Here is a 21,362-nt window from a genome sequence, read left to right as displayed (position 1 = left end):
GCCTGCCAGTCAGACACAGACCAACATGGATAAATGTATTCACTTTTTGATTATATAGTGGTTGAATAAATTTGCCTCATAAATGTTAATCCATTTATTTTCAAATTTGTTTATTCTCACAAGAGTCGCTGGTGCGCTGAGCCTATCCCAGCTGTCATAGGGCAACCATGAACTTGTTGCCTCCCAATCGCAGGGCGCATAGATGAAGAACCATGGAATGCCCTCAAACTGAAACCATTTTTATTTTCTACTTTTGAATGACCAACGGAAAGATACGGAGATGCTTTCCCTACAATGTCAGAGAGCACTCATGTGTCAACCCAGTGGCCTAATGGATAAGGCATCAGCCTCCGGAGCTGGGGATTGTGGGTTCAAATCCCACCTGGGTTACTTCATTGAAGCTTGTCCTTGAGGGCTTGTGTAATTTTGACGTATCTCTTTACCCACACCAGTGTTGAGGGTTCTTATTGGGCTGGTTCAAGACTTGCGGATCATTTAAATCACCTGTGTTCGAGGAGGGCGACATAAACCCTTACTTTGGGCTTCCTCAAGGACACAAGGACAACACAAAAACTCAACGCTGGAAGGCTGGAGAAGTAATTAGGCCTTCACATTTGTACTGTGTATGAAGTGGAGATGTCAACCAAATATTTTATCTATAAAAACACAAAATACAACAATAAAAAAGAATGTATTTTTGAAGGATTTCATTAAAAGAATGTATTACGCCTACAGTATAGCCCATTTTAATTGAACCACCTCCCCCCCAGGCGCTATATGAATGGGAATTATGATAATTGCAATTATTCAGCGTGAAAATTCATTCTTTTCATCTTCCTTTTATAACTTTGCTGCTGTGAAATGTAAATTTCTCCACTGCGAGACTAATAAAGGTAAATCCAATTCAAAATTAAATATGGATCTGAGCGCTATTGTTTCCTTGCTTGCCGGCTTTTGCAGAAATTGAATGGAATTTTTAAGTTGCTGCCAAATTTGGACTTTGTTTCCCAATTTGGTGGTCCTGTTCCAGACCGAGGTGTCAGTCTCAGACTTGTGGAGCAAGGGGAGGGGTAGGGGGGTTGGAGATGGAGGAGGAGTAAGTTCCTCGCCGTCTTCTCCATCGTCCTCATTCTCCTCATCAGTGGTGTCCACCAACTGTGATCACACTGTCTCGTTTGGCAACGAGCTTTCATCCATCATCCTGCTCCGAGGAGGCCACCCGACCTGAGTACAGTGAGTTGCATTTTACTCTACACCTTTCTCCAAACTTCATAATTGACCGACTTCAGATGATTGTAAGATAAACAATTATTTTAAAAATGAAAACCCTTTATAGGTTTAATTTCTGATTGTGAACACCATTTTAAGATGAGACAATGAGAGAAAAAAAATTGCTACAAAGAATGCTACAAAAATAGAATGCTACTAAAACAATGCTACAAAAATATCCACATAAGTCGCTGCCAGTTCCCGCGTGGCGTCACAATCAGCGTTTTGGTGTAAACGGCAAGCTTGGCTGGACACAGAGTTTGCCGCGCCTTATAAGGTAGCATAGCGGGCACAAGGTGCTCATCGGCCATCGGCGGGTTAGCAGGAGACAAAAAGGGGTCTGCCAAACATGGGCATCCCAGCAGGGCACGTCTGCATTATTCTCGTTGTGATTTTTCTGGCTTTTTGGCGACTCTGCAACGGGAGGTCAAGGCGTAGAGTGCCTCATTGTGCCTACCACGGAGGAAGGTAGTAAATAGCGTGCTGTGGAAATGCATCAAGGCTTACAGTAAAATTAGAAGCGTTTTTAGGGACATTTTATATCAGGAAGCGTTTCCATGGTTTTAATATGCTGTTCCATCAGTAAGATAGGCATTTAAAAATAGGTCTTAGTTTTAGGAGATTGTTTTTCATTCTATTCTCTCAAGATTATTCATTTGTCTCACTTGAAAATGTGAACTTTTTTTCTTGCAAAGGTGTAACCTTTGGTCTTAATATGTTTTTTCCTCAACATTTTGGTCTCTAAAAATGCTTCGTTTTTATATATTTTTAAATCAGCATTTCTGATGATCCATTCAGCCATTTTCCGTACCGCTTATTCCTCAGTAGGGTCCCGGGGAGTGCTGGAGCCTATCTCAGCTGTCTTTGGGCACGAGGCGGGGGGCACCCTGCACCGGTTGCCAGCCAATCGCAGGGCACACAAAGACGTACAACAATCACTCTCACACCTAGGTTGTTGTTCGGATTCTAATTTGCAATGAAACAATTCCATCGATGTTCAATCTGCCTGCCATGCATGGTTTTGGAGTGTGGGAGGAAACCGGAGGACCCGGAGAAAACCCACACAGGTCCGGGGAGAACATGCAAACTCGAGGCCGGACCGGGACACGAACCAGCGACCTCTGCACTGTGAAGCCAGTGTGCTAACCACTCGACTACCGGGTCATTTTTGATGATGATTACTGTATTTAAAGAAATTAGTTTCCTCCACAAAAAAATGCATGTGAAAAACTTTTTTTAAGGTGTACAATTTTTCAATGGAAACAAAGTTATTTTATTTTGAAAATACAGAATTTTTACATGTAGTTTTCTAGAAAATGTCTAATTTATCTAAAATAAATAGATTGTTGTGTTGGTGTCCCCAGGCCAGACGCAAATCGAACTCCATTCCAAGCGACAGAATCCAATCCAGGCAGCAGTGACCATTTTAACACGCACGTTGTGGATATGGCGGACCCAGCGGCGGATGACAGCAAGTTCCTGTTCCTGCAGAACGACTTTCGTAACAGTGGTGTCGCGCAGGCTGATTGGGCGGCCAAAAAGATGATATGGATACCGTCTGAGAAGGAAGGCTTTGAGGCCGCCAGCATCAAGGAAGAGAAGGGCGATGAGGTGGGACCAAGCATTGTTTTCTTAATTTTATGATCAAGTGACAGTCATGACATTGATATTTTGACTGACACGAAATTGAAGCCACAATATCCATTTTACTCTGAAAATTAAAGGACAACCGACGCCTCCCGACAAGTTGTGTCCATAATTTGTAAAATCACTTCAAATGACTTCTACTGAGTGTATTTTACAAAGATTCAACGGCATATAGCTATATTTTATGTTTTAAGACTCGCTCTGAAGATTCAGGAAGTCTTGTTTTCGAGTTGATGACGATGCCTGACATGACGTCACGTCTGGAACGCCCCTGACCGAGAAAGCGACACACAATGCATTTTGGGTACTTTGATTGGTCTGAAAACTTCGTGTTGATCCGTGTTGATGGCAAAATTAGAAGGAAAACACATAAATAACACGATGGTGAATCGTGTGTTGCACCAAGACTACTATTTGAAACGAGTTCACACAAATTCCCAGCAGACAAATCAGCCCATTTCCAACGGTGCTTGGGCGCCATCTTGTGCATTTTCTGGGACGCTACATTGGAGTCCTGATGGCTCGAATTGATATGGGAGGACTTCTTTAATCGATTGCATACATTTATGCTTTCCTCTTCAGAACTATTTGAATCATATTCATAACTGGATGAGTAACAAGAAAGCATCTTCTCCAAATCTGAAGCCATTGTTATGATTCTACAGCAAGGCAAGACTTCCTGGCGTGACGTCACAAACAAGGGGGGCGGGACCTTCTGAAACTCAGCATTCCGGGGTCATTTTGAAGTAGATTTGGGACACTAACTCATTTTTATTGGTGTTTTTCATTTGACTAAAAATATTCTAATATTTTAGATGCTATAAAACGTTTTTCTGATGTCAGTTAGAAAACAAAAAAATGGTGTCGGTTGTCCTGAAAGTGATGATCTTGAAAGTAAAAAAAAAAAAAACACAATATGAGAGCATTTTTTTTACTCCAAAAATATGAAGCAATATTTCTCACCACACATCTTGCATGCGTGTGTTGCGTTTGCGCTCGCTTGCAGGTGCTGGTGGAGCTGTCCAATGGGCGCAAAGCGACGGTGAACAAGGAGGACATCCAGAAGATGAACCCACCCAAGTTCAGCAAGGTGGAGGACATGGCAGCCCTCACTTTCCTCAATGAGGCCTCGGTCCTTCAGAACCTGCGAGAGAGATACTTCTCCAGTCTCATTTATGTACGTGACCATTCATCCTAAATGACAATGGCTCTTAAAATAATACATCATTCCTTTACAATTTCTTTTCTCAAAATATGACTAGATTTTTAAGATAAGGTATATTTGTCCCCTATTACTAATTGCGTCTTAAATTATAAGGCCTTTTTTGTCCAACTATCAACATTTCATTTCTGAAATATTTGACTTCTTGAAAAGATGCACACTTCAATGGGTTTTTTTTTGGAGTGGAAGATTGGGGCGAGGATCAACCGGCTTATGTTTAACTGTGTCAATAAGATTGAAGGTCTGCGCTCGTGCCGTTCCTCCAAGTCCTTATATGAGCACATCATGCCAAGCTTAGCTCCACACCGGTCTTGTTTTGAATCATCTTCTCAGTGGAGAATCTTGGGGTTGCGTTTACGTGTTGTGGCTGGTCTTCGCAGACGTACTCTGGCCTTTTCTGTGTGGTGGTCAACCCTTACAAGATGTTGCCCATCTACTCGGAGAAGATCATCGACATGTACAAGGGTAAAAAGCGCCATGAAGTCCCACCACACATCTACTCCATCACCGACAATGCCTACAGGAACATGATGCAAGGTCAGCAGCCTTTCCTGAATTTTCTTTTCGTCTTCATCGTGGCCTTACATGGATGCAGCAGAGCAGGCGCGGTGTTGTTGTTATTCCCGCTAATCTCTGCTGGCTCATCTTTGGTCTGTTCTGCTTGATTTCCCTCCACAGACCGCGAGGATCAGTCCATCCTTTGCACGTGAGTCGTACACACACACACATACCGAATGGCAGTATAAGCGACACACAAGCCACACTGGCAAAACAGTCACATCGAAATTTCAATTTTGAGAACTCCTAAAAGACATTTGAAACTGGCGTCATCGCATCTCATTGAGAATCACCAAAGGCGTTTACTGACACAAATGTATATGAAAATGCATGTTTTTCTGGTAACACCAAGTGGAGAGTCCGGAGCGGGCAAGACGGAAAACACCAAGAAGGTGATCCAGTACCTGGCTGTTGTGGCTTCATCACACAAAGGGAAAAAGGAAGCAAATCCTGTGAGTTTCATGAATAACACAGGATCAAAAAGAAAGCCCTGGGGTGCTCCATCTTCATTTATAACAAGCAATGTTCTTTTGATATTTTCTACAGCCAGCACAACAGCAAACGCAGCAAGCCCCGGGATCACTGGCCTACGTGAGTATAAATTAAAAAAAGAAAAACCTGAATGATACCGGTAAATTAAGTTTCCACAGAGCTGATGATGCAGTTTGCACCTGTCCCCACAGGGAGAGCTGGAGAAGCAGTTGCTGCAGGCGAACCCCATTCTGGAGGCGTTCGGCAATGCCAAGACCATCAAGAATGACAACTCGTCACGATTTGTAAATTGTCAATCAGTTCGTAAGTTGACACTCGCCACAATTTTGACGGGGAGTGCCCTCAGTAATTAAAGATGTCATGTGACCCGCTTGTGTCCATAGGGAAAGTTCATCAAGCTGAACTTTGACGTGACCGGCTATCTGGTTGGCGCAAACATTGACACGTGTATCCTTATGGCTTGCGCGTACATTGTCAAGATATGTGGTATTGCGCTACAGGGCCAGGATTCCCAACGTAAATAGCAAAAAGATCCTGCAAAGTTTGTATTCATATGTTTTGGAATTTTTACAAATCACAATGGGAGGGGCTGATCAAAATTATATGTATCTGGAAAAAATGTGTATTCATTCAAACCTGGCCCTCATCCTCGTTTGTAACGATTTGAGTGACTGACCAAAAAATATGTTGTATAATTTAGAGCGATGTACAATGTGTTGTTTTGTTTTGGTATTAAACATCATTTCAGTTCTTCTTGACCAGATCAGACCTGCTGGAAAAGTCTCGTTGCATCCGTCAGGCTAACACAGAGCGAGCCTTCCACATCTTCTATTACATGGTGGCCGGAGCCAAAGACAAAATGAAAGGTGAACTGACAAGCAAGTCGACTGGAGTAGTTTTCTGCCCGTAAAAAGTTTCAAGTCATCCTGTTGAGCCTCATCTCAAGGTCGATTTGATTAGTATTGGTTTGTGTGTTTACAGAGGAGCTTCTTCTGGAGGGATTCAGCAGTTACCGTTTCCTGGTGGCGGGACACGTGGAGGTTTCCGGTATCGAGGATGACGAGCTGTTTGAGGAAACTTTGGAGGCCATGGAGATCATGGGCTTCACGGAGGAAGAGAGAATTGGTACCGAACCCTAGGATCTTTCTCGTCCATCTCCACAGCAATCTATCCTTTTTTTGTGAGGAGTCCGGTGTCCAGATATATTAGTGAGTTCGGTCAAATTATTTTCCAATGAAGGACGGCTCCATTCTGGTCTGACTTTCAAATTATATTTAGCATGTTGCTAGGCAGTTTTGGTAGTGCTTGCGTTTAGCTCTCAGGTACCCCCTCATATGACTTCAAAGAACAACTTCAGGATCTGATACCTAGTGGTATCAAATATTTCTCAAGGTTCAAGGAATATTAAATGACAGATGGCAGCTGTGTAGTTCCCAAGTGCTATAGAGATTCCATTGAGCAAGACAATCCCAACTGGTGTCTTGGGTTCTAAAGCCCACTAAACTTTTGAATGTGGGCCCTGGCGACTAAGAAACAGAATTCCAGGTTTTGACATCCCAGTGGCGTGAAATATTCTGATATATTCACCTTGAATATGACTTTACTGTTGGCTTCTGCAGGGATGTTGAAGGTGGTGTCTACCGTTCTCCATCTGGGCAATGTCAAGTTTGAGAAAGAGCGAAACACGGAGCAGGCAACTATGCCGGACAACACAGGTACTTTAAGTATTCCTCAGACTCTCACTTATATTCTCAAGGAAAACAAAAGACTTTCTTGACTTTTCATACTACTTTCAGCTGCCCAGAAGGTGTGCCACTTGCAAGGCATCAATGTGACTGACTTCACAAGAGCCTTCCTGACACCCAGGATCAAAGTGGGGCGGGAAGTAGTTCAGAAGGCTCAGACCAAGCAGCAGGTGCAAGATACAACACACCATTTGAACTCGAGGAAGGAACCTGTCGTATTCTTTTGCTTTCCAACAGGCCGACTTTGCGATAGAGGCACTGGCTAAAGCCATGTATGAGCGCCTCTTTCGCTGGATCCTGGCCCGGGTCAACAAGACTCTGGACAAGAGCAAAAGGCATTCTTCATCCTTCCTGGGGATCTTGGACATCGCTGGATTTGAGATTTTTGAGGTGACTGGCAACAGTCATGGAAAATTACAATTATACATGGCTCCAGAATTTTTTTTTTTAATGGAACCAAGTGACCCAAAAACTGACATTTCAGGGGGGGGAAATTACACAATTTCAGGGCACACACAGTAATTAGACCTGCAAAGCAACACACTAATTTTCAGTACGTTCCTGAGAAAGTGACAGAGCAGTGGAACAGAAGTTTGTTATCAAGAAAAAATATTCTTTCACTTTTCTTTCTTTGTGATGCTGGTCTTCCGTTGGTGCGTCCCAGGACAACTCATTTGAGCAGCTGTGCATCAACTACACCAACGAGCGTCTGCAGCAGCTCTTCAACCACACAATGTTCATCCTGGAGCAGGAGGAGTACAAGCGTGAGGGTATCGAGTGGAACTTCATCGATTTCGGCTTGGACCTGCAGCCCTGCATCGAGCTCATCGAGAGGGGGGTCGGGACCAGCATTTGTTTAGTTTAGTTTTTATTTCGGCATCAATGTAATATTCCATTATTGAAAGCAAACACTGGTGTTCTAGAACAACCCGCCAGGCATCCTGGCCCTGCTGGATGAAGAGTGCTGGTTTCCCAAAGCCACAGACATCTCATTCGTGGACAAGCTGTTGAACACGCATGCCAGCCATGTCAAGTTCACCAAACCCAAACAGCACAAAGACAAGCTGATGTTCACTGTTGTGCACTATGCAGGAAAGGTGAGCACAATAAGGCAAAAGATGACTTTTTGATAATAAACCAACAGGACACTAATTATGGTTCTATGTTCCTGAGCTAGTTTGCACTTTTTTTGCAATGTGCGCAACTCTGGTAATCTCAGCGAGGCTTGTCTCCTAACCACATTCGTTGACATAATGAGCTACAGGTGGACTACAACGCAGCAAGCTGGTTGACCAAGAACATGGATCCCCTCAACGACAACGTGACCGCCCTACTTAGCAACTCCTCCAGCAACTTCATCCAGGAGCTGTGGAAGGACGGTCGGTCTTCTATAACTCTTGCCCCATTTGAGCTTCCTGAGGCATCTGACTCCTTCCCGCTGTCTCTTTCCCCTTATCAGTGGATCGAGTGGTGGGCCTGGAGACCATGGCCAAGATGTCAGATAGCTCAGCGCCCACCTCCACCAAGTCCAAGAAGGGAATGTTTCGTACAGTGGGCCAGCTGTACAAGGAGTCCCTGGGGAAGCTGATGACGACATTACACAACACACAACCTAATTTTGTGCGCTGCATCATCCCCAACCATGAGAAGAGGGTACACAATACACCCTTTTCACATGTATATTCATACGCCTGTACACTGGGCACTGAATGAATGTTTGGGCTACCCCAGGCGGGTAAGATGGATGCCAACCTGGTTCTGGAGCAGCTGAGGTGTAACGGTGTGCTTGAGGGAATCAGGATCTGCAGGCAGGGATTCCCAAACCGCATCGTATTTCAGGAGTTTAGACAGAGGTACTTGTTTTTTTTTTTGTTTTTAACATCCTTCCTTTCCTTCTTGCTGTTATTTTTGTGTTTTGTGCTCTTGTTGCTTATTCTTGTTTTGGTTTTCTTGAGCTTATTGTTCCAATTGTTGTTTATCACATCTATCTATCTATCTATCTATCGTGTTTTAAGTACATATTTTTCCTCTGTGTGTGAGGTACGAGATCCTGGCGGCCAACGCCATCCCAAAGGGCTTCATGGATGGAAAGCAGGCATGCTGTTTGATGGTAAAATGAAGATATATCTTGCAACCGCAAAGCCTCTTTCCTATAGATGACTGTTATTGTTGCTGTCCAGGTGAAGCATTTGGATCTCGACCCCAACCTGTATCGCATCGGCCAGAGTAAGATGTTCTTCAGGACGGGGGTGTTGGCTCAGCTGGAAGAAGAGCGAGACCTCAAACTCACCGTGATCATCATCTCCTTCCAGGCTCAAGCTCGAGGCTTCCTGGCCCGCAAGTACGATAGAAAGAAGTACTAGTAGTAGTACTCAATGGGTGGCTGTACCGAATCAAGATTAAGTTTTTATTTTCATATGGTAGGGCATTCAGCAAACGTCAGCAACAGCTTAGTGCCATGAAGGTGATCCAGAGGAACTGCGCTTGCTACCTCAAACTAAAGAATTGGCAGTGGTGGAGGCTCTTCACCAAGGTTTGAGGCTCGCTATGTTTTAAGGTGTTGCTATGCCCATTTTATTTCTTGGTGTCACAAGAGTAACAGTGTTAGCTAGTATGAAATTATGTGTTTTGTTAGTTCACATAAAAAAAATCAATCAGAAGAACTTAGATAAACTTTTTGGGTTACCTAGTTAGTGGTGTAATGTTTTAAGCATTTTGGTTAACGAGCTAACAACCACCACATGTTTACGCATCACAATAGTGCATTGATTACCTCAGTAAACAAAATGGTTTTAGTCATAACAAAAATATAGCAGAAAAACATTGCCTCTTTAGCTTAAATTATCACCACCATCAACTTGTAACTGTATTTGGCAGATGGGTATGTTGCGTATCTTGGAGCAGATGAAAGCCACGCTTGTGGATTCATATGATCAAGATATTCATAGTTTAGCAACAGATTAGCATTTTTAGGGAACTACAGTAATAGAAGTTAAATTCTTACTTGGATGCAGATAAAAGTGAACCTGTTGATTTTTGATGTCTTTCGATGACTTTGCAGACTGCACAGAAATATTTTCAGCACCTGTAGTCATCTGGCTCTTATATTGTTCAGTGCTGTGACTGGCTTGTCTGCATTGGGGGTATGGTGTTGCTGCTTGATTTTTGAAGAAATCTTCCATTTTAATTATTGTTTGGTGCCTCGTCCAGGTAAAGCCCCTGCTGCAGGTCACCCGCCAAGAGGAAGAAATGGGCCAGAAGGATGAGGAACTCAAGGTGGCAAAGGAAGTGGCGGCCAAGAAGGAGGCGGAGCTCAAGGACATCACCCAGAAACACACGCAGGTATGAACCTTCGTAGACTTTCTTTTAAAAAATGTCCTTATGTGAGAATGGGTGCGCTTTTGGTGCACAGCTTATGGAGGAAAGAGCCCAGCTAGAGAGCAAACTCCACGCTGAGATCGAATTGTATGCCGAGGCTGAGGAGATGAGGGTGCGCCTGGAGGCAAAAAAGCAGGAGCTGGAGGAGGTGCTGCACGAGATGGAGGCCCGGCTGGAAGAGGAGGAAGAGCGCAGCACCATTCTGCAGCAGGAAAGGAAGGATATGGAACATCAGCTGCAGGTTAGTTATCGCTCAAGCACAAATGACAATAACATTTTTTTAATAGTTTATACAGAGCAACGTTTCAGTAACAATAACAAATAGTATATGATATAATAACTGGTCAATGGAGCCTTTTCAATTGAACCAGATGAATTCTGACTCGCAACAAGCAACTACAAACGGGTGAGGAACATCAGTTCGATGATAATGCCAATGTGCACCCGCAAAGTCATGAAAAGAAAAATATTGCAAGTTTTAATATGTGTATTGAGATCTGTATTATTTATTCGCGTTATCTCATAGTAATGATTAAAAAAAACATACATTTCAATCTTTAGTCATACTTTTTGTTATATTCTGTGTGTTTTTATTCTGTTGTATTTCTGATTTTTTTTTTGCAGACCATGGAGGCCCACTTGGCGGAAGAAGAAGATGCTCGTCAGAAGCTGCAGATGGAGAAGGTTGCCGTGGAGGGAAAGGTGAAGAAACTGGAGGAGGACGTTCTGCTCATGGAGGACCAGAACAACAAATTGCAGAAGGTAGGAAGATTATTATATTGTTACATAAATATGTTAAAAAAGCCTTTCTAGGAGCGAAAGATTCTGGAGGAACGGATGGCAGATTTAAACTCTAACCTGGCTGAGGAGGAAGAGAAGTCAAAGAACTTAACCAAGCTGAAGGCCAAGCATGAGTCTATGATCTCTGATCTGGAGGGTGAGTCTCCAGAAGCAGTTTTTCCTTCAACGACTGTGTTGAAATGTTTTCTTCCTCCATTGTGTCCAGTGCGTTACAAGAAGGAGGAGAAGGGTCGTCTTGACATGGAGAAGGCCAAAAGAAAGTTGGAGGCCGAACTGGCGGAGCTCCATGAGCAGTTGGCTGACCTTCAGGCACAACTAGCTGAACTCCGCGCGCAGCTGGCTGCCAAGGAAGATGATTTGCAGGCTATGCAGGCCCGGTAAGATGGTTCTACTCAAATTGGCTCCGTAAACCACAAATTGGGATTCCTTGGAAATATGGTATGCCTGAAGCTCAAAACTTTGACAAGCCTTGGTCTACAAAGGCAGTAAGACCAGTTCATCTTACCTGGAGATCTAAGGCAAATGTGGTCTTGCACAGTTTGGATGAGGAGACCAACCAGCGTGGCCTTGCAGTGAAAAAGGTCCGGGAACTGGAGAGCTTGTTGTCCGAGCTCCAGGAGGATCTGGAGGCTGAGAGGGGGGCCCGAGCCAAGGTGGAGGCGGCCAGGCGGGACCTTGGGGAGGAGCTCAACGCCCTGCGTTCTGAGCTAGAGGACAGCCTGGACACAACTGCAGCACAGCAGGAGCTTCGGTCAGTCTGTGGTCGTACAATGGAGCTTCCCAAGTCAAGTCCTTGGGAGGTTCCATCCAGCCTTTTTTGGATGTCTCCCTCTTCCACCACACCCAATTCAAATTATTAGGATCATTATTCGGCTTCTCAGGGTTTACAGATGAGCTGATCATTTGAGCCACGAGTATTGGAGGGAGGAGACATATAGATAGGTGTTCTGGAGAACCAGACTTACAGTAGGTAGCTGTCGTGTAGAAGGCAATTTAATTTATACCACAGGGTGTATTCAGCACTTTGTATGCAGGGCCGGCTGTGCTCAGCAAATACAAGTTGAGTTGGGTTGAGCTAGTCAACTGCATCTATGTAGACATTCCATGATTTGGTGGTCTGGCTCAACTATGTGGCTCCTGATTGTGTCCACCAGAGCAAGGCGTGAGCAGGAGGTGGCCATGTTGAAAAAGGCCATGGAGGAGGAGGGCCGCAGTCACGAGGCCCAAATCCAAGACCTGAGGCAAAAGCACAGTCAGGTGGTGGAGGAACTCTCTGAGCAGCTGGAACAGGCGAAGAGAGTAAACACCTACCGCCATTGTTATGCCACACAAAACGTTTGAATTGTTTGTGCATGTCATAAATGGTGTGAAATGGCCTCCGTCAGGTTCGAGCAGGCCTGGAGAAATCCAAGCAGGCCCTCGAGAAGGAGTCTTCAGACCTGAGTGCCGACTTGCGTTCCTTAGCTGCCGTCAAGCAGGAAATAGAGCACAAGAAGAAGAAAGTCGACGCTCATCTGAATGACGTCAACACTCGTTTCAATGAGAGTGAAAGGCAGAGAAATGAACTTGGGGAGAAAGTCTCCAAGATGACCGTATGTCAGAATAAATGGACACACAATCAAACCTCACCATTCTTGGGTATTATAGACTAAACCAGAACAGTTTACATAACGGCACTCTTGTGTTGTGGTCTTCAAGGTCGAGCTGGAAAACATGAGCAGTCTTCTGAATGAAGCAGAAGGAAAGAACATCAAGCTGAGTAAAGATGTTTCTGGGTTGTCCTCACAGCTCCAAGACACTAAGGTGAAAGACCCTTGTGTCAAATGTAGTACAGCGTTGTATTATTGAAAACAAAGAAAAAGTAATTGCTTGTAGGTGATGAAGAGCATGTATTTAGCTACAACAAAGTATAGAAACTAAATGCAACAAAGATAGCTAAGACAAAAGCTAACAGACATATTGGTTCGATAATTTCGCAACAAGACAGCACATCTTAATTATAAATAAAAGACCTGAATTAATTACATGTAGCAAACACAGGTTTCTCATTATTTAACTCGAACAAAGTCCTTCTGTTTACTTCAAAAGCATTCTTTAGTTTACTTTGTTTTAGTTCGTATTAGTTGAAACTCTGACCCTTCTCTTTACCGCTTGTCCTCTCTACATCCAACTAAATCACCTAACAATGAGCTGAAAGACATAGTTTGTCACTTTATATGCAATGTTTTCTAAATTGTGAATAAACCAACATTGAAAAAAGGAATTGACATAGCTAAGTTAACCCAAAAATGTGTACCTGAAGTGTACCTTAAGGTAATACTGTTCTTTGTATCATCAAAGTTCTCACAATTTTTTACAATGCAATCTAGCTACGTTTGAAATAACCTCACCAAAATTTCAATAGTCAACACGCAGGTAACAAGACTCTTTAACTGTAACAAAAACAATTGTAGCTACAGTAAATAAAAAATAAAGCCACTTCGCACCTGAGCTAATAGACTGCTGAGTTTATGGGTGTTGTTGATTCCAATCTTCTTTTCTGGGGGGTGATCCTGCAGGAGCTAATGGCCGAGGAGACGCGTCAGAAGCTCAATGTGGCGGGACGTCTACGGCAGATGGAGGAAGACCGGATCAATTTGACGGAGCAGCTGGAGGAGGAAACTGAGGCCAAGCGGGTCTTGGAGAGGCAGGTTTCCAGCCTCAACATTCAGGTCAGGAACCTCATGCATGAAAGTCTCACCAAAGATCATTTGCATTTTGGATGACTTGAATTTGGACATAACCACTTCTGCTGCCTACCATCAGCTATCGGACTGCAAAAAGAAGCTGGATGAGTCCTTAGGCTCGGTGGAAATGCTGGAGGAAGGTAAGAAGCGTATACTGCGAGACTTGGAGGCGGCTAACAATGAATATGAGGAGAAGGCCTCGGCCTACGACAAGCTGGACAAGAGCCGCAGCAGAGTGCAGCAGGAGCTTGAGGACGTCCTCACAGACCTGGATGGACAGAGGCAGCTTGTCTCCAACCTGGAAAAGAAGCAGAAGAAGTTTGATCAGGTGAGCTTGCGGATTCTGGACTCTGAAATATTGTCGATACCCTCTCCCAGATAATCTTCCTTGAAAGAGGTGCTTTCATATTTGTCAGCCACACCTCTCTCTCACGGCTAGGATTATATGTCAGTGGTTAATCTTAATTTATCCAACTCAAAATGCTCAGAACCTACCACTCTTGAATAAAATCTGATGTTCCTCAAGGAAAGTTTTTGGGTTCTGTCCTCTTCATTATCTTCAGAAAATGTGATATGCAGTTTAAGTGTAACATATCACACCCATCAAGACATCTGTCCTTTCACGCTGAAATGAAAATTGGCCTAAACGGTCCAGAACTCCACTGTTCATGCCATTATCAATGGACTCTCCTTGCTACACATCACCTGCATACTCTATACCTATGCTGGCTAAAGGTCAAACAGAGACTTTGCATACTTGTCCATTTCGTATTATTAACTTGACAGTTCCTCTTCTGCAATGTTCGTAAGATGCTGGCCGAGGAACGAGCGGTGTCCTGCAAGTTTGCCGAGGAGCGGGATCGATCCGAGGCAGAGGTGAGAGAGAAGGAGACCAAGTTATTGGCTCTATCCCGGGCTCTAGAGGAGAACCAGGATGCTCTGGAGGATTCTGAAAAGACCAACAAAACCCTACGAGCTGAGATGGAGGACCTCATTAGCTCCAAAGACGATGTGGGACGGAGCGTAAGTCACCACAAGGCCACAGCTTGTGGAGTGATCATACTTTTGATTGATGCACATCATCTGCGCCTTCAGGTCCATGACTTGGAGAAGGCTAAGCGTGGCCTCGAGGCTGTGGTGGAGGAGATGAAAGCCCACGTGGAAGAACTGGAGGACGAGCTGCAGTTGGCAGATGACGCCAAGCTGCGGCTCGAGGTCAACAGTCAGGCCCTCAAAGCTCAGCATGAGAGAGACCTGCAGGGTCGTGAGGAAGCTGGCGAAGAGAAGAGGAAGCAGCTCCTCAAGCAGGTGGAGCCATTCATTGTTTTTTTTTGTGTGATGCAATTTTGTTCTTTTCATTAAACCAGGAAATCGTAGTCTTGTTTAAAAAAACATGGACATTGTGAGAACAAATATGTTTTGGTTGAGGTGATGAAACAATGGGAAAATTAATTGAACATCAAGTTTTGAGGGGCGATGTGGAAAAATGTGGAAAATGCTTGAAATTATAAATCCGTTTTTTTGTGCATCTATTAACTCATTGACTGCCAGACGTGCAAAAAAAGGGTCCACTCCAGTGCCAGTGTTTTTGTCATTGTCTTTTGAATTCCACGACCCACAAAATATTGAGTTTTAGGACTACAGAAACATTCAATACAAAGTTAGAAACCTGTCAGAGATATGACAGTCAGACACTGTGGACAAACCAGAAAGATTGTCCCTACTGCCGGCAGGAAACGCAGTCCTCCTTGACATACATCTGAATTCTGCACCCCTCTGCCAAGCTATTCATTGAAAGTACATGCAAATTAAAGTGATACATTGGTAAAACATAGTTTTCTTGATTATAATTCCACACCTCTGCACGTTCTAAGCACCAACAGCTGGAAGCAATAAAACATTGTGTTTTCCATGAACTGATAAGCTTGTAACCTGGCTAATGACCTCTTCCTGTGATAAGGAGTTTGAAGTCCTAAATTGCTCCTGTGATAAGGAGTTCCCCAAGTCCTAAATTACTCCTGTGAAGCTGACCGTTTAACTTACTGTGTCTGTTGACCTGATTGACCGCAGGTTGTCTGTGCTTCAATTGTATATTGAGTCACAAGTGTTGACTAAGCACACAACAGCATGAAACTTTTACATATGATAACTTCTTTTTCTGTCTAATCTCTATCAAAACCTTAGACCAAGGGTTTCCAAAGTCAGTCCTCGAGGGCCACTGTCCTGCCTGTTTTCCAGCTCTCCCAGGAGCAACACACCTGATTCAAATGATCAGCTCATCAGCCAGTTATGAAGCAGCATCAAAATGGTCCTGATGATTTGAATCAGGTGCGTTGCTCCTGGGAGAGCTGGAAAACAGGCAGGACAGCGGCACTCGAGGACCGACTTTGGAGACCCCTGCCTGAGACTCTCTTCTTTCATCAGAAAAAAAAGTTAATCCCAAAATCATATGGGTCTGGAGTTATTTGAGCTTGAAATGAGCGCGGCTGTCCAAAATACAATGCAATATGTACATATTGGTTTAGATAGCACTTTAACAACAGCTGAAGCTGGAACAAAGCGCTAACATGGAAATAGGGAAGTACTGCCCTCTTGTGTAAAAGAAAAAAACTTTATCGGCACGCAAGCATGAAAAAACAAAACCCGAATACATTGGTGAATGGCAGTGAATGAGATCAAATTGAGAACAAAAATTTTTTATGTCTCCTCTGTCAGGTGCGTGAACTGGAGTCAGAGCTGGAGGAGGAAAAGAAGCAGCGCGCTCAGGTGTTGACCAGCAAGAAGAAGCTGGAAGGCGACCTAAAGGACACAGAGGACCAGATGGAAATCACCAACAGGGCGCGCGACGATGCGCTCAAGCAGCTGCGCAAGATCCAGGCCAGTTGGCCTGACCACTCCCATCAGGTTCCTCACCTCGTCCCCACCTCTGCTGACCTCGTTTGTGTTTTCCGCACCATCAGGGCCAAGTGAAGGATCTCCAACGTGAGCTGGAGGACTCTCGCAGTGCCCAGAAAGACGTCCTCGCCTCCACCAGGGAGGCCGAGCGGAAATCTAAAGTCATGGAGGCTGATGTGGTTCAGCTACATGAGGTATGACGGATGTGAGGTTCGCCATCAGCCATCAAAGGGAAGTGCTCGAAGCTTCTGATGTAAAAGCAGAAATACTTCTCGTTAGCCATTTAACTAATTATTCAAATCAAGCATTTCCACTGGACGCGTGTGGTTCAGATGCTAGCGGCGGCCGAACGAGCTCGAAAGCAGGCGGAGGCGGAGAGAGACGAGCTTGCCGAGGAGCTTGCCAGTAACTCCTCCGGGAAGTGAGTACCTGTCGCTCTACTTTCTCTAATCTGGGACACTTGCTTTGTCGTTTTTAGTTATCAAATATCCACAACTTTTTCAGAATACTGTACTTTCATGATCGCCACCATTCGTGACTTGATATCTGTTCCAGGAGCATGCTGTCTGATGAGAAGCGCCGTCTGGATGCCAAGATCACCCATTTGGAGGAAGAACTAGAGGAGGAGCAGACAAACATGATCAACCTCAACGAGCGACTGAGGAAGAGCCAGCAACAGGTAATGTCCGGGTAATCCATCCATTTGATTCGAAGGAAAAATGGTACCTTTTATCGGCTCGATAAAGACTCCTCGTTTTCTACCTTGGTCGTGCAAGGTGGAGCAGCTGAGCTCCGAGTTGACATCTCAACGAGCGTCGTCGATGGCCAAAGAGGCGGCCAAGCAGCAGCTGGATAAGCAGAACCGGGAATTGAAGGCGAAAGTTCAGGAGATGGAAGGCCAGGGTCGATCTAAGCTCAAATCGTCTGTCGGCGCCCTGGAGAACAAAGTGAAGGAGCTGGAAGAGCAGATGGAGGCGGAAAGCAGGTAAAAAAAAACTAAGATGAGCGAATAGCACGGGGCGGGAAAGCAAAGGCGTTGTAATATGTGGGCTCGAATGTTGCCAAACGTCTTAATTTATAAACATTACGTGAACATTCCTTACAATTCCCTTTATGATACGATTCATTCCAATTGTGATTCAACACTATTCAGTTTTCGTTTCATTCACATTCATTATTATATTAGACTTTGATGGGGCACAGTAGTGGTGATGTAACGATAAGGGGGATGCTTGTAGGGAGCGTCAGGCCGCCGCCAAGAACTTGCGACAGAAGGAGAAGAAGCTGAAGGACTTAAGTGCACAGATGGAGGACGAACGGAAACAGGCGCTCCAATTCAAAGATCAGGTGACGGCGTAGGAAGACCTCAAACGCAAACAAGCGTGTGCCGCTCACTCGTGATGTCCTTTGTGATGTGCGCAGGCCGAGAAGGGGAACGTGCGCATGAAGCAGCTGAAGCATCAGCTGGATGAAGCGGAGGAGGAAGTGCAGCGCATGGCCACCGCGCGCAGAAAGCTGCAGAGGGAGTTGGACGAGGCGGCCGAGGCCAACGACACCCTCGGCAGGGAGGTGGCGGCGCTCAAGAGTAAACTCAGGTGATGCGAGGCAGTAGAAAAGCTGAATGTGAAGGCACACTTGTGAACACCATGAAATGCAATTGTGAAGCTGCAATGGTTGAGCTATTGAGCCTTTTAATGTGACCACCATTGTTTCAATTCTCTCGATACATTTGACCAGATACAGTAAAGTCTCGTTATATCGATATCGGATATATCGATACTATTTCTATGCACGCACGGAGAAAATTACATGCAAACAGGGTCGGATATATCGATAGTCCCGGTTATATCGATATTTTTTCGGACTCCCTTGAATATCGATATAACGAGACTTTACTGTATTATATTTTTATAGTTATACTGTAGATCAACCATCATATTTCTCAAACTTTTAAATGTCTGAGGACACTATGTATTGTCTAGAGAAGTCATACATTTAACTCATTCACTGCCATTCACGAATGGGACGAATATGACGTAGAGCGCCATTCCCGAATTTGTTCGGGTTTTGTTTTTTTCATGCCAAGGTGCCGTTAAAGCGTTGGCCTCTGGCAACATTTTCTCTTCCACAAGGGGGCAGCATTTCCTTTTTTTTTCCATGTTAGCGTTTTGTTCCAGCTTCAGCTGTTGTTGAAGCACTATATCAAACAATATGTATGTATTGAATTGTATTTTGTACAGCAACTCTCATTTCAAGATCACATAACTCCAGAGCCATATAATTTAGGAATTAACTTTTTTTTTTGATGAAAGAGAGTTTAATGTTTTTTACACTGCATTAAATGTTTATGTTGTCCTAAAACTCAATATTCTGTGGGTCCTGGAATTCAAGTGACAATGACAAAAACCCTGGCACTGGAGTGGACACATTTTTGCACGTCTGGCAGTGAAAGTGTTAATTTCCACATACCTTTCCTCCAGAAGTCAGCACTCCAAACCTTCTTGTCACTCTTCTTCATCCAAACATTCTTTCTCAACAGGCGTGGCGGCGAGGCCACTTTTGGCGGCTCCAGTCCACGCAGTAGCGGTAGTGGGGGCAGCATCGGCGGTCTTGGTGGAGGTTCCATGAGGACCTTGGGCACACTGACAGGAGGAAGCTCCGGCCGGAGCAGGAACACCATCGTGGAAAACTCTGTGGAAATCCCAGAGGAAGACGAGGAGGAGGAGAAAGCTCGCTCGCCGTCTCCTGCCGCACGAAACTCCCCGGCCGACGCCGTTCAAGAGGAGTGCCCCCCTGAAGAGTGACTGCCACAAGTTAGAGTGCCACCTGTTTCTTTGACATGCACTTCACTTGTTTAACGTTCAAAACTTAAATAGCAGCAAACATTCAGCAAGTGTTTGGAATTAGATAGGTTTGTGTGCACTTTTTGACACATGTTATTTTTAAGTTTCAAATTGTAATATTTGACCACAAAGCGTAACAAATAGTGTAATGTGCTCCCTAAAATGCTAGTGTTGTCCAAAGTATTAAATACCTGGACACAAAAGTGCGATTTGGAACTGTAAAATGCAATGTTTGATTAAAAAAAATAAATTGGCACGCAAATATTCTATCGAAAAACATTATGCAGTACATCCTCACAAAAATGGCATATTTGTCAAAAGACAAAGAAAATCATATTTTGTTTGCACTGAAAGGACAACCGACGTCACTTTTTTTCATCAGAAAAACGTTTTATAGCATCTAAAATACCCAAAACACGCAGTATGATATTTTAGTCAAATGCAAAACACCAATAAAAATGACTTAAAGTGTCCAAAATCTGCAAAAAATTGAGCTGCGAATTGGGCATTTTCAGAAAGTCCGCCCCAGTTCGTGACGTCACGCCAAGACAAGTTGCATTGCTGGAGAATCAAAACAATGGCTTCAGATTCGGAGAATATGCTTTCTTGTTACACATCCAGTTATGAATATGATTCAAATAGTTCTGAAGAGGAAAGCATACATGTTTGCAATCGATTAAATAATTTATTTCGTGCCATTTTGAAGCAACATTGGGGGGAAATGTCTCACCCAAAAAAAGAGGCACAAAATGGTGACTTTCTGTAGCCACCTCCGTTCCCACAGGCTGATAAATTTCTTATATGGAGCTTGGACGCCCTCTTCTGGCGGCATTTGGGTGCAACACGAGGTTGTCAGACCAAACAAGTACAGCAAAATACACTGACGTGATGGAAGGACCGCTACAATGTGTCTTTTTTTTCAGTCAGGGGCGTTCCTTTAGTACGGACTCGTCACCAACTCAAACATAAGACTTCCTGAATATTCAGCACCAGTCTTAAAACGTGGAATCTTATTAAAATACAGTCAGAAGAAGTCATTTGAAGCCATTTTACAAATTATGGACACAACTTGTCCGGAGACGTTGGTTGGCCTTTAAGGAAAAACTTAAAATAAATATTTTAAAAGCTGTGTGTTGGCCACCCAAGTGAAATAGTTGTCCAAGACAATTTACCGTAAAAATAAATAAAATAAATAAATAAAAATAAATTTTAAAAGTAGATTTTTTTGACACTGAACTGTTACACTCTGCCCCGAAAATACTCACAAACAAGAACTCTGTTCACGGGTGCTTTTGAACAAACAGATTTGGAATATATTTTGACACGTGTTGTTGTGGTTTTTGAGAGTTGTGCACTTGGAATTAAACACCGAAGTCCATTAAAGTACATTTGCATCTTCCTACTTGTATCGTCTCATTTTATTTTGTCAAACAAATGGACCAATCTGAAAGCAAAGTAGAAAAACAAAATAATTCTTTATTGAACATATCAAGAGCCAGTGCTGATATGGTTAAGAAGAGCTACAAATCTCAAAGAGCTTCAATGACATTTCAGTCATGTTTCAGTCAAAAACAACTTCTGAATATGTACTTCGGTGGAAGGCATTTATAAGCGCAATACCACAAATGGCCACATAGTGTTGGATGCAACTGATGGGGGATTTAACTATTAATGTTGCTAATTATGTTATAATTACATTTTTATAATTCTATTATATTATTATATTAGGACCACGTGGGGGAAAAACAATAAGCGAAGTTGTTGGTTTTCAAGGTTAGTTAATTTA

The 21,362-nt window shown here is 43.7% G+C and overlaps 1 protein-coding gene and 1 non-coding gene across 2 annotated transcripts; both read left to right on the top strand.

Annotated features, from left to right (window-relative positions):
• Nucleotides 1–317: 317 nt before the first annotated feature.
• trnar-ccg (transfer RNA arginine (anticodon CCG)) lies at nucleotides 318–390 on the top strand. Its single transcript has one exon. It is a non-coding gene; the product is annotated as a tRNA-Arg (tRNA).
• A 729-nt stretch (nucleotides 391–1,119) lies between these two features.
• LOC148885706 (uncharacterized) lies at nucleotides 1,120–21,294 on the top strand. The gene is made up of 43 exons (XM_089017857.1): nucleotides 1,120–1,233; nucleotides 2,634–2,880; nucleotides 3,923–4,093; nucleotides 4,519–4,675; nucleotides 4,817–4,844; nucleotides 5,049–5,148; nucleotides 5,243–5,287; nucleotides 5,380–5,472; nucleotides 5,572–5,635; nucleotides 5,956–6,054; nucleotides 6,170–6,313; nucleotides 6,808–6,903; nucleotides 6,985–7,103; nucleotides 7,171–7,323; nucleotides 7,598–7,771; nucleotides 7,857–8,030; nucleotides 8,198–8,312; nucleotides 8,393–8,586; nucleotides 8,665–8,786; nucleotides 8,974–9,043; nucleotides 9,114–9,274; nucleotides 9,358–9,466; nucleotides 10,144–10,275; nucleotides 10,346–10,552; nucleotides 10,936–11,073; nucleotides 11,125–11,248; nucleotides 11,318–11,489; nucleotides 11,651–11,863; nucleotides 12,267–12,411; nucleotides 12,498–12,704; nucleotides 12,811–12,915; nucleotides 13,671–13,823; nucleotides 13,918–14,166; nucleotides 14,649–14,861; nucleotides 14,934–15,146; nucleotides 16,554–16,715; nucleotides 16,799–16,927; nucleotides 17,066–17,154; nucleotides 17,289–17,412; nucleotides 17,510–17,718; nucleotides 17,972–18,080; nucleotides 18,156–18,328; nucleotides 19,273–21,294. The coding sequence occupies exons 2-43, from the start codon at nucleotides 2,716–2,718 to the stop codon at nucleotides 19,535–19,537; spliced, it is 6,084 nt and encodes a 2,027-aa protein (XP_088873983.1). The 5' UTR covers nucleotides 1,120–1,233; nucleotides 2,634–2,715; the 3' UTR covers nucleotides 19,538–21,294.
• Nucleotides 21,295–21,362: the final 68 nt, after the last annotated feature.

This window comes from Hippocampus bargibanti, linkage group LG17, assembly GCF_051943395.1.
Source record: "Hippocampus bargibanti isolate YZ-2025 linkage group LG17, ASM5194339v1, whole genome shotgun sequence".
Classification (NCBI taxonomy): domain Eukaryota; kingdom Metazoa; phylum Chordata; class Actinopteri; order Syngnathiformes; family Syngnathidae; genus Hippocampus; species Hippocampus bargibanti.
The sequence above is the reverse complement of the archived record's forward strand: the minus strand, read 5'-3'. Positions and strand labels throughout refer to the sequence as shown.